Source organism: Lemur catta, chromosome 6, assembly GCF_020740605.2.
Source record: "Lemur catta isolate mLemCat1 chromosome 6, mLemCat1.pri, whole genome shotgun sequence".
NCBI classification, from domain to species: Eukaryota; Metazoa; Chordata; class Mammalia; order Primates; family Lemuridae; genus Lemur; species Lemur catta.
In genome coordinates this window covers 37,776,100-37,789,397 of record NC_059133.1, presented here as the reverse complement: position 1 = coordinate 37,789,397, position 13,298 = coordinate 37,776,100, and the positions used below count along the sequence as shown (strand labels likewise).

The 13,298-nt window shown below is 34.0% G+C and overlaps 1 protein-coding gene across 2 annotated transcripts in view; it reads left to right on the top strand.

The window, feature by feature from the left end:
• The window catches only part of ZDHHC17 (zinc finger DHHC-type palmitoyltransferase 17), an 84,394-nt gene that overhangs the window by 42,179 nt on the left and 28,917 nt on the right, over positions 1-13,298 (top strand). For both annotated transcript variants that reach the window (XM_045553328.1, XM_045553329.1), the window contains 3 exons: positions 2,140-2,204; positions 2,861-3,023; positions 8,378-8,503. In XM_045553328.1, the coding sequence (XP_045409284.1) occupies positions 2,140-2,204; positions 2,861-3,023; positions 8,378-8,503 (354 nt within the window). The remainder of the gene's footprint in view (positions 1-2,139; positions 2,205-2,860; positions 3,024-8,377; positions 8,504-13,298) is intronic.

Genomic DNA, 13,298 nt, shown 5'->3' with positions numbered 1-13,298 from the left:
TTTTATGAAGTCATTATTTAGATTCACAATTTTTGATGAGGAAGCTGAGACTAAGAGTTTGAAGTAATTTTTCCCACAATCTCATAGCTATTAGGTGATGGAGTTAGGAATTCAAAACCATGTCTGTCTTATTCTAAAGGCTATGCCTTTCCCAAGCCTGGAAGAGTCTTTTTATTTAACAAATTTAACAGATGTTTTTTGCTTTTTTTTTTTTTTTTTTTTGGAGACAGAGTCTCACTCTGTTGCCCAGGCTAGAGTGCCATGGCATCAGCCTAGCTCACAGCAACCTCAAACTCCTGGGCTCAAGCAATCCTTCTGCCTCAGCCTCCTGAGTAGCTGGGACTACAGGCATGTGGCACCATGCCTGGCTCATTTTTTCTGTATATATTTTTAGTTGTCCATATAATTTCTTTCTATTTTTAGTAGAGACGGGGTCTTGCTCTTGCTCAGGCTGGTCTCGAACTCCTGAGCTAGATCAATCCTCCCGCCTCGGCCTCCCAGAGTGCTAGGATTACAGGTGTGAGCCACCGCGCCTGGCCTTGTTTAGGTTTTTGAGACGGAGTCTTGCTCTGTCACCCCAGCCAGAGTGCAGTAGCATCATCATAGCTCACTGTAACCTCTAGCTCACTGCAACCTCAAATTTGTAGGCTCAAATGATCCTCCTGCCTCAGCTTCCTGAGTAGCTGGGGACTAGAAGCGAATGCCACCATGCCAGCTAATTCTTGTACTTTTTGTCGCGATAGCTCACTGTAACCTCTAGCTCACTGCAACCTCAAATTTGTAGGCTCAAATGATCCTCCTGCCTCAGCTTCCTGAGTAGCTGGGGACTAGAAGCGAATGCCACCATGCCAGCTAATTCTTGTACTTTTTGTCGCGATGAAGTCTCACTCTTGCTCAGGCTGGTCTCAAACCCCTGACTTCAAACCATCCTCCCACCTTGGCCTCCCAGAGTATTGGGATTACAGGCATGAGCCACCACACCTGGCCAACAAATGGTTTTTGATCATCTACTTTGCTGGGCATTGAGAATACAAAGATGGATTTAATATCATTTTTATCCTCAAAGAACTCCTAATTCATGAGACAGATGCTTTAGGCATAGGAGATAATTCAGATTCAAGTGAATTAGGAATGGTAATTTTAAGGCAGTGAAAGTGATAAAATCAGAATGTCTTGAAAGGAGATTTAGATAACTAGAGAATAGAGTTTGGGTTTAATAGATTGTAGTTTTAATTCTAATTTGCTAAAAAAAATTTAAACAAAAGGAGGGGAAAGACAGTTCCAGGGAAAGCAGAAAGTTAGGCGGAAGAGAAAAAATAATCATGGTTTATTACATGGTTTGGCTAGCAGTAGTATTTATACATAGTTATAATAATGTAAATATCAAATATTTGTGTAACCAGAAATATCACAGATCTCTTGAGAGGAAGGAATAGGAAACGTACGTATTTATGATGGGTCAGGGAGAGGAAAGAGAGAAATGCTCATTTTTCATGCTGAGGAGTCTCGGAAAATAATGCCAGACTGAAAAATCAAGAAGTAGCAATTCAGTCATCTTAAAGATATGGAGGTAAATACCAAAATAATGACCTTAAAAAAAGGTGAAAATAGTGGGAAATTAGGGCAATTCCTTTAGCACATTGCTTTTTCACCCTAAATTTTGCAGGAATTATTTAAATCTAAAAATGTACATCTATAACAATAAAATAAGAAACAATAAACTTGAGTTTATTAAAAAGTCAGATCTTCTTATTCTTTATTTTTTAATGCATAGAAATAAACAGGGTTTGTTATTCCCTCCATGCATTAGAATAACCAAATTTTTCGGAGACTTATATCACTTAACCTGTCCTTTGTGCCTGGAAGATCAGAATAGGTTAAAATCTTTAAATACAAAACATTGAAAGACTGATTAAAATATCTTAAAAGGGGAAACTATAAAAGCATAATATATGTCAACCAAAATATTTAGTGGCAATGATTTTAAATTTAAAAAAGAGAAAGTTTCATGAATCATCCTTGATTGGGTTGTATTGTGTTGACTTCTTCTATTCTGTGTAAGTTAGATTTTTCCACGTAAATTTGGTTAGAAACTTAACGAAATTTTACTGTCTGACCTTTTCCTTTTTATTCTATCAGGATGTAGATATGATGGACCAGAATGGAATGACACCTTTAATGTGGGCAGCTTATAGAACACATAGGTATGTAACTGTTATGAAATGCTTATTCAGATCATTTTCAGCCATAATACAACATGAAACAAGTGATGAGAAAATGCAGTTAATATTATGCTTACTAATATTTACAATTTTTATCATGACTATATACTATATAAAATAAATTACATTTTTGAATGTTTTGGTGTCTCCATGCTTACCTCTATCTCAGTTCATTGTAGTTTCCTTAATCTATTCCTCTTTTAACAATTTCTAAGACTAAACAAGATGTTACCTTCTTTTAAAAAGTAATTAATTTTTTTGTGTGATTATGTGTTGGCAAGTTTAATGTATTAGTAAATTGTCTTAAATCATTTTTGGAACAATCCAGATTTAAATTAAAACATTTTTTATTTTTTAATTATATAGCTATTAATGACATCAGTTCCTAGATCAAAAGTAGAAAATGTCAGGACCAAGTATTCTGTTCTTTGGAACTCTATTATTTTATATGGTATTGCACATACTTAATATTTCATATTAGAATATTGTCTCATTACGAATTATAAAATTCTTGAGTAGGTTAGAAGAGTTCCAAGTTGGAATTCAAATACAGCCACAATCAGTTTAGTATCTGTAATGATTTCTATAATTGAAATTAGGGTTGTTGTTGTTGTTTTGTTTTTTTTTTTCCTTTTCAGTGTGGATCCAACTAGATTGCTTTTAACATTCAATGTTTCAGTTAACCTTGGTGACAAGTATCACAAAAACACTGCCCTGCATTGGGCGGTACTAGCAGGGAATACCACAGTCATTAGTCTTCTTCTGGAAGCTGGAGCTAATGTTGATGCCCAGAATATCAAGGTAAAAATATACTGTATTGGTGATGCTGTATGAAATGTGGCTGCTAGTATATGAATTCCTTAATAGGTTTTTCATAGATTGTCAAAATGTGAAGAAACTTACAAGGTGGACCCTTTGCTTCCATGTATTAATTTTTTTGGAAGATGGGGTCATTTACTTTCATCTTGTAGTACTGCAGTAATTTTGGGGTTTTAGTGGCCTTTTCATTAGTGAATTCTTACTGGTTTTTGGAAATTAAATTAATCTGTATTTTTATAGATGAAGGGGAACAGTTTTCTGGTTTTTTGAAAAAGATCATTACAGAGAATGCAAGTTTGTAGTTAAGCCACACTATGCATCATTTTAGTAATTCTTTGACGTGGTTATTTTATCATCTTATTTTTTTTTAAGGTCAAGACTTTTAAGTTTGATAAATACCTGTATGATGTTTATAGGAGAACTTCTCCCCCTCTAGTGGTGGGCTAATCTAGGAAAAGCATACAAAATTATCCAAATTATCCAAGAGCCAAGCACAGTTAACACTTAACACTCTGAGTATTTACAAATTTGTACACATTTTATGAATACAGGTGAGAAAATTCTATTGGTAGTCTCAAATTTTGGTTGCGCAGTAGACTCTGTGAAATGACTTTAAACATCATCTTTTAATAATGTACATTTTTAAATAACTGTGCCCGTTGACAAATCTTCTTTAATTTTGACTATAATTCATAGTTTTTTCCGAGTCATGTTTTTTAAATTTCTAAGAGATATGTGCTAATTAAGTATGAAGGAGGTCCAGGCCACATACTAATCTGAAATTGCCAATCAAAAAGTAGGCTATCTCCTGCTGGATCAGGGCATATTTATGTTCCAATGAGTAGTTCTTCCTCGATTCAGTTGCTTAAGAGAAGGCTGAACTACTAAAATAAAATAGTTTAGACTAATTCTATGCAGCATAATTTATTTAACATTATATTCAATTTTTAGAAATGAGTCTAATTACAAATATTAATTTTAGTTAGAAGTAAATATCTAATATTAGAAAGTATCAGAAATTAATAAAATCATTTATTTTCTCTCTCTGTTTTAAAAATTTCATGTCTTCTTGTCCTTATCCAAAGTGATCAGAATGGTCCAGTGTCTGCCATTAAATACAGGAAAAGAGGGAATTCAGCATACCATAGTGCCTGACATGTGATGGACACTCAAGTTACTGACTGAATGAATGAAGATTTGTGTAGTCTTGAGCTTTAGCTAAGCTAGTTTTCATTATTCTACCAGAATACCTCTCTACCACTTCAGAAATTATAAAGATAAATTTTTACTTTTCCAAATATTTTAAAATAAGATGCTCTGAAAAGTTCATAACACTGGGATTAGTAAATTAGCTGATCCCAAGCCTAAAGGTTAAGGTAAGGAAGGAGGGGTTTGACTAAACCTGATCACTATCCAAATAAGAAAAAATTAGTGAGATTACCTCATGTTTTATTGTCTGAATTGCTTTCAAGTGTTATTTCTCTTCCCTTTGCTACCAGACAGCCATTTGTAAAGTGATCATGTACCAGGAATATATTTCATTCAACAAATCCTTGTTCAGTGATGGGAAGTCAGAATGTTTAAGACAGATAAGGTCCTTATTCTCTCAGAACTTACATTTTATTGAGGAAACAGGCAATGAGTAAATTTTTTAAAAAGGCAAATGTAGAGTGACAGGTCTGGGAGGGCCCTATAAGGTGAGAATGATTTGGGAATGCCTCTGAAAAAATGATATTTGCTTTAAGGATTATGTGATTAGAACGGGTCAGTTATGCAGAGATTGTGGGAAAAAACTTTGCATGTAGAGGAACATGCAAGCACAAGGTCCTAATAAGCAGGAGTAAGCTTGCCATGTTTGAGGTGCAGAAATAAGGATGGCTTGGCTACAGTACAGCGAGCAAGGGAGTAAAGTCACTTGAGAAAGGCAGCTGCCAGATCATGCAATGCCATGATAAGGAGCTGCAGCTGTATTCCCAGTCGTAGGAAGCAGTTGGAAGGATTTATATAGAATGGTTATATGATCTGCTTTTTGTTTTAAATATTTTTAAGTGATTACTTTGGTTGATGTATAGAGAATGCATTGAAGAATTAAGAAAATGGAAAGGGTAGAATTCAATTAGGCTGTTAACAATAAATCAGGCAAATGATGATGTGAGCTTACTTAGCCTAGGATTGGAAGAGTAGAGATGCAGAGAAATGAATGGAGTTGGTGATGATATTTTAGAGTAGAAATGAAAAGGTATATTAGATATGGTGATGAAAGAAAACATCAGTGATGACTTAGGCTTTGTTTTGAGTATCTGTCTTGTGATAGCGTATGTTGAGGTTGTGAAGGCTGAAGGAGAAATACTTTTTTGGGATGAAGATGATAAGAATTGGTTCTGTTTTGGCAATATTTAATTTGAAGTGGTGCCTTTAGTTATGTGGAATATTAAGCTAATTAAGTAAACTTAAATTGCTGCAAATATTGAAAGGGAAACATTTGTTTAAAATGAAAAACCAACCTAGATTTTTTGCCCAGGGATTTGACAAAGTTTATTCATACCTGTACATTCTTCCATTTTTTTAAGTCTTAGGAAAGACGGTCTTGTTGATAATAATGAATTATGACAATAATATGTAGCCTGCAAATCTAGATAGCTATAAAAAGTTATTTTCTTCAAAGAATATGAAAAATTATACTTTGAGTTATACTAATATATAATTATTAGTTGATCCTATATCTTCTAAAATAACTGTTTTCTAAATAAGATTAAGGTTAAATTTCTTAGAAATTTATCTTCATAGTAACTAAAGATTTACCCTTATAAATTAGTTATTTGAGTGTATAATATACTCAGATAACTTTTTAATGTATTAAAAATGGTTCTTTTGTCAAGTAAGATAGAACTTATTTTGAAGACAATTGATGTTAAATGATAGATAATTTAAAAATTGTTGTGATCCTTAGAAGGATTAGGAATAGCCACATATCCTAGATTAGAGATTTTTACTCTGGGGTCCCCCAGTGGACTTTGATTGGGGGAGGTGGGTCCATGGACCCCAAACATTGCTAGAAAAAAGTTACGTATGTCAGTTATTATTCTGGGGAGATTATTGGCCTCTATCAGATATGACTCAAAGGAATTTGGGAACTACAGCCCCAGATAATACATAGAATAAACTTAAATCTTTTCTTGTTATGTCATAGCATTAGGGAGAAAAAAAGTGATTTGGGATACTAAGAATAAAAAACAAAACAAAATTATGGCATATATAATAATCCCTTTTTGTGTCAATATCTCATTTGTAAATTTAAAAAAATAATATTTTATCCCTTAACATGTTTTTTGGTTATACAGGTGAATTTGGGAGGGACAATTAATCTCTGAGCGCTGCCCAAGCATTTATAATGTTTTCTTTCTAAAATTATCAAAGCACATAATCTTTAGCTTGTACAGAATATACAATTACTGAGATTTGTTACTTAATATATTGAAAGAGCTCTTATATGCTTTTCTGAAATGAGGCAAGAAACTGTTTTCAGAAAATAGTTGTTCATTACCTCTTAAATACCTGACCTAGATGGTCTCCAGGAATGATTTTCCTTAGTTTTGACAAAGAAATTCAACCTTACTTAGGCAAAATTTCAAGTGACCTTCCCCCTGCCCCCAGCCATAATGTTTATCTCACCAAAACCTTTGAAGAATTTCTTTCTTTACCAGTTACGTAGTCTATATACTCCATGCAGATTTTTGCTGATGTTGCTGTTTTTAGTATTATTTATTATTTTGGCCGAAACATGGAGTGATCAGAAGCCTGGTTTTAATATGCTTCCTTAAATTAATTGCTATTTATTTTACCAGCTGAATAAAAGAGCTATACAAAAATAGTCAGATGACTGACTAGAGGAGTAGTTGAAAGATTTTTTTAAAGCTCCCTCAATCTTTTTGTCTAGGCAATCCTTAGGTGTCACATGGCCCTCTAGTGGAAGGGATGCTCAGCTGGACCGAGGCAACTGCAGGATATTCTCTGGGAGTTGTTACCCAAGGGATTGCTTTTATTCAGGTAATCTTTATAGTTTGGATTAATTAGCTGGTTCTGACAACTTAGGTGGTGAAATTTTGGAATAGGTGAGGTGATATTTTAAAGTAAATATCTCTATTTGTGGAAGACTCACCTAGATTAGCCCATTCTTATTAAACACCATTGATCTTTATATTAAAGAATTGGTTGGGCTTTTTGTTGTTACTGTTGTTTTGTAATAGTTGTTGCTGTTGGTGGTAGTAGTGTATTTTATTTTGTTGTTTATTTTTAATTTTTAGGGTTTTTTTTTAGATAAACTACTCCAGGCTTGATAAGTAATCATCCCCTCATAAGTAAGGTACCCTAAGGCTCCTTATTCCTCTATTCTTTTTCATTCGGTCTTTTGAGATAAAATTTCAGTGTTTTTTATTTTTTAAAGGTAAATTTTGAATGATCATCTATACGTTCTTGAAATTTTGGCAAACATTTTTAATTTCACTTTTCTATTTAAAGAAGTAGATAAATAATGTAGGACATTAAATAGAATGGTATTGTGTCTGGCTAATTTGCAAAAGGATAAATAAGATTTTAAGTTAGTTAAGGCAAACAGAAGTATAGATCTACAATTGGGAATGCTTATTTCTTTGTCCCTTAGTTCATTTAATACATTTTAGTCCTATTAAACTTCTTGTCATTCTTTTTCTTGAGGTCAAAGGGAGTTTCAAGTTTATAACTTGAATGTCACTATTTTTTTTTATCATTTCTTTCATTCTCTTTGGAAATTTCTGGATGGGTGAATGAATTTAGGCTATGTCAAGAATACCAATACATTATAGGAGAAGTAGAAGTTGACTTTTCTTTTTGTTCTCTATTCCTTTCTGAAGACTCTTATTATTGCTGAAATAAAACTGAGAAATTTCTGGCAATTTGGCATTATGGCAAGATGTTTTATAGCAATAACTAATACTAATGAAACCTTTAAAGAATATGAAATACCTGGTAAACTTAATGACAGCCTCTGATCCAGCATGTACTAAAATACCTACTTTTTGATTTGCTTTCTAATATGTTGAAATGCAAGCAAAAATAGAATCTATAGAATAAGATGAGAAAACATATTTTTTAATTGTACTTTGAATGGGAAAGCATAGTAAGAAATATGTAATGATTTAGGTTCTTTCAGTTATCAACTTTACCCAATGTTAAAACAATGTTAATGGATTAATAGTGCCATCAATTTATTTTTATGGAAGTTCTTTAAAAGTTAATGATAAAGACATTCTGCTTTTTCTTTTATTTTTAATGTGAATTTCTTCTACTTATATTTTCAGGGCGAATCAGCGCTTGATTTGGCAAAGCAGAGAAAAAATGTGTGGATGATCAACCATTTGCAAGAGGCAAGGCAAGCAAAAGGATATGACAATCCATCTTTCCTTAGAAAGCTAAAAGCTGATAAGGTAAACTCATGACTAAAAATTTTCAATATATTATCTTTTAAGTAAGATTTTAAGTAGGCACACTTAATTAGCATGACTATTTACAGCCTTTAACTTTGGCATTTCCCAGTGTAATTTTTAAAATATTATTTCACCCAGAGTAAATGAAGGTAAATAGCAGAGTTTCTCAAGGATCTGCTTACTTGGGTAGTGACTTATTTGGGTTGTCTAATAATTAAGAAGGATGGCAATATATGAAATTATTTAAGTCTCCATAGGCTACTAATATAAATTTTAGTTCATTGATTCAACTGGCTTTTTTTAATGAATAGGTTAAAAATGAGTATTTTTCTGGTATATATTCATTTGTTAGTATGGTAATAAATTGTGAAACATCTTAGTCCTAATACATACTCTTTTTAAAAGGTGAAAAATTAATACAATCTGAAAACAATTAGAAAACTATTTCAAGAGCTCCTAGATTTTTAAAGTTAAAAAATTTTAAACAGGCAGATTAATGGTTAAGTAATTCTTAAACTGCTTCATAATAAGTTGGAGAGAAATCTGTAAATTAGTATTTCTCAACATTCTGAAATCCATGATCCCATTTCTTAATGATGGAAATCTCACATATCCTCCTTTTTAATTTTGTTTATTGATTATGTGAAAATAAATCTTGGAAGATGGAGTAGATGTACTTTTCCCTATTCTTTCCACTAAGAACTAAAAACCCTGGATGATATATACATTAATACAAACTCTGAAAGGTGGAGAGAAGGCAGAGTCGCTAGGGAACTCAGTACCTGAAGAATGACAGGGTGGTGAGTTCCCTGGGTTTTCTTTTTGGCTCATATATCCTAGACTAGGAACTGACAAAGGTGGCAACTTAGAATCACAAACAGATACAGACAAAAAAAACTCAAACAAATCCAAAGCACCACAGAAGAGACAGCCTAGCAAGACATAAAACTTTTAGGAAATGACTGCTTTGCTATAGGCAAACACCACAGAAAAAAATACAGCCCACCCTAACTCATAGCCACAAAAACCCATTGGTGAGCCTAGAGTTCTCTCCTTGCCTGCCAGGTGGTAATGAGGTGCCTCCACCTGTCTTCTGGGGTGGTATCAGAGAAGTCTGAGTAGGGAGTTGGGACTTGCTGCTTCACTGGCTGTTAATGAGGTCCTAACCCCCTCCCCACTTTCCCATATCATTGGAGACCACATGGGGGACAATAATGAGGCACTCTTATCCCTCCCAGCCAGAGAGGTATCAGAAGAGGTATAGTGGAGAGCTGGAGGTCCCACCCTTGCCCAGCAATAAAGAGGAGCCCTCTCCTCAGGTGTCAGTGGAGGCTAAATGGGGGATCCTAGACTTCTATCCCACCTGGCATCCTTCCCCCACACCAAGCCATATCAGAAGAATCCATCTAAAAGAGAAGGTTCAGATAAGATCCAGAGCCTCATAATGACCAAAATGTTCAGGTTTCAATTGAACATCACTTATCATACCAAGACCCAAGAAGATGTGAGACAAAATGAGAATCAATAGATGCCAATGTCATGGGGACAGAGATATTAGAATTATTTGACAAAAAAGATTTTAAAGCAGCCATCATAAAAAGGCTTCAATGACTAATCATGAACATGCTTGAAACAAATGAAAAACAGAGTACTAAGCAAAGAAATAGAAATAGAGAACTAGAATATAAAGAACCAAATCAAAATTTTAAAACTGAAAAATACAGTAGCCAAAATAAACTAATTGGATGGGCTCAACAGCAGAATAGAGAAGACAGAGGAAAGAATCAGTGACCCTGAAGATAGAAGAATAAAAATTATCCATTTTGAACAACAAAAGGAAATAAAATAGAAAAAATATGAACAGAGCCTCAGGGACCTGTGGTTATGACAGAAGACCTAAAATCTAACATTGATGTGATTTGGTAGTCTTGGAAGATGAATAGAAAGAGGATGAGTCTGACAAAGTGCTCAAAGATACAGTGGCTAAAAAAAAAAAAAAAAAAAAAATCCCCCAATTTGGCAAAAAACAAACCTACAGATGAATGAACTATAGACCAGGCATGGTGGCTCACACCTGTAATCCCAGCACTTCGGGAGGCCAAGGTGGAAGGATTGTTTGAGGCTGGAAATTTGAGACCAGCCTGGAAAACATAGTGAGACCCTGTTTCTACAAAAAGTTTAAAAAATCAGGTGGGCATGGTGGTATATGCCTGTAGTCCCAGCTACTCAGGAGGCTGAGGCAAGAGGCTCTCTTGAGCCTAGCAGTTCGAGGCTTCAGTGAGCTATAATTGTACCACTGCACTATAACCTGAGTAAAAGAGCTGAGACCCTGTTTCAAAATGAGTGAAAGAAAGCAAGCAAAGAAAATAAGAAGAAAGAATCCCTAAAAGGATAGACTTACACTTACAAACTGAAAAGCTGAGCAAACCCGAAATAAACTCAAAGAAATCCTCACGGAACATATACTCAAACTTATGGCAACTGAAGACCCCCCCCCCCCAAAAAAAAAAGAAAAAGAAAAAACATTTTTGAGATCTCATAACCAATAAGGGAGAAGCAATTCAAATGACAGTGGATTTCTCATCAGGAACCATACAGGCCAGAAGGAAGTGGTACGTTTTTCAAGTGCTGAAAGAAAAGAGCTGTCAACTCAGAATCCCATGTCCACTGACAATATCATTTAGGAGTGAAGGGGAAATCAGCATTCTCAAATCAAGGAAAACTAAGAGAATTTGTCACCAGCAAACATACCCTAAAAGAATGGCTAATCAAAGTTCTCTAAACAGAAAGGAAATGACAAAAGAAGGAATCTTGAAACATAAGAACCCAGTAAGCAAATTATAGGTGAATATAATAGACTTTTCTTCATTTCTTGTGTCTTCTAAATTATGCTTGACAGTTGACCCAGAAATTATAGTACTGTCTGATGTGGCTCTGAACGTATGTAGGGAACATATTTAAGAAAGTTATAAGTGGGGCAAGATAGAAAGACATAAAGGGAGGGAAGTTTCCCCTACACGCTTCACATATAATGATATAGGAAAGTTGAAAGTAACAGTATGGGAAACAATATCAAAACTAGGCAAAGGCAGTACAAAAAAAGAAAACTATAGGTCAATATTCCTCATGGATGTAGACTCAAAAATCCATAACAAAACATTAGCAAATAGAATTCAGCAATACAGTAGTTGCCCCTGATCTGCAGGGGATATGTTTCAAGACTTTTACTTTAGTGAAAGCCTGAAACTGTGGCTAGTACCAAACCCTATGTATACTGTTTTATCCTATACATACATACCTATGATGAAGCTTAATTGATAAATTAGGCACAGTAAGAGATTAACAATAATAATAAAATAGAACAATTATAACAATATATTGTAATAAATGTTATGTGAATGTGGTCGGTCTCTCATAATATTATACTATATTCACCTATTTTTGGACCACGGTTGACAAGTAACTGAAACTGTGGAAAGTGAAACCGCAGAAGGAGAGGGAAGGCAGAATACTGTATATAAGAAGTTTTATGCTATGACTTAGTAGGGTTTATTCCAGGGATGCAAGACGAGTTCAATATTTAAATGTTGGTTAATGTAATCTGCCATGTTAACAGATTAAAGAAGAAAAATCTCATGACTATATCAATTAGTACAGAATAAGTGTTTAATAGAGATCAATATCTACTCATGGTAAAAACTCTCAAAAAAATAGGAATAAAGGAAGCTTCCTCACCTTTATAAAACTTAAAACTAACATATAATGCTTAGTTATAAGACGAAATGCTTTCCCCTGGATCAGGAGCAAGGATATTCCTCATTCCTGCTCTTCTTGAACATAGTGATGGAAGTTTTACCAAGTATAATAAAGCAAGAAAAGGAAATTAAAAGGCATATAGCTCAGAAAGGGAAAACATAAAAGTGTCCCTTTTTGTAGTTGACATGATTGTCTACATAGAAGACCCCAGGGAATCTACAAAGAAAACCTCTTAGAACTAATAATCAGTTCAGCAAGGTTACAGGATGTAAGGGAAGTGTGCAAAAAACTATTTTAATTCTATATATTTGCGATAAACATGTGGACACTGAAATTAAGAATATATCGTGAGTTAGAATGTCTCAAAAAAATTGAAATACTTAATCTAACCAAAAATATAGTGTACTTGTATACTGAAAACAAAAAATGCTGATGAAAGAAATCAAAGATAGTTTGAATAAATGAAGAAGCCTACTGTGTTTATGAATTGGAAGACTCAACATGGTAAATATGTCAGTTATCTCCAAATTGATATATAGATTTAATGTAATTCCTATCAAACTTCCAGCAGGAGGTTTTGTATATATTAACCAAGGTTATTATAAAATTTATATGGAAAGGCAGTGCACCTAGGATATATAAAACAGTTGTGAAAAAAATTATGTAATTTCTAGACCTGTTATAAAGCTGCACTAAAAGACGCGTGATATTGCTAGAGGGATACTCATAAATCAATGGAACAGAATAGAACCCAGAAATAGAACCACACAGAAATGCCCATTGACTTTTGACAGAAGTACTGCAAGCAATTTAGTGGAAGAAAGATAGCCTTCCCAGCCATTGGTTCTGGAGCATTGGGACATCCATAGGCAAAAAATAAAATAAACCTCTACTTAAACCATATACCTTATATGAAAAATGACTCAAAATGGTTAACAGGCTTCAATGGAAGATGTAAAACTATAACACTTCAGAAAAAATCATCAGGATCTAGGGCTAGGCAATGAGTTATTAAACTTGCCATAAAAAGGAAACATTG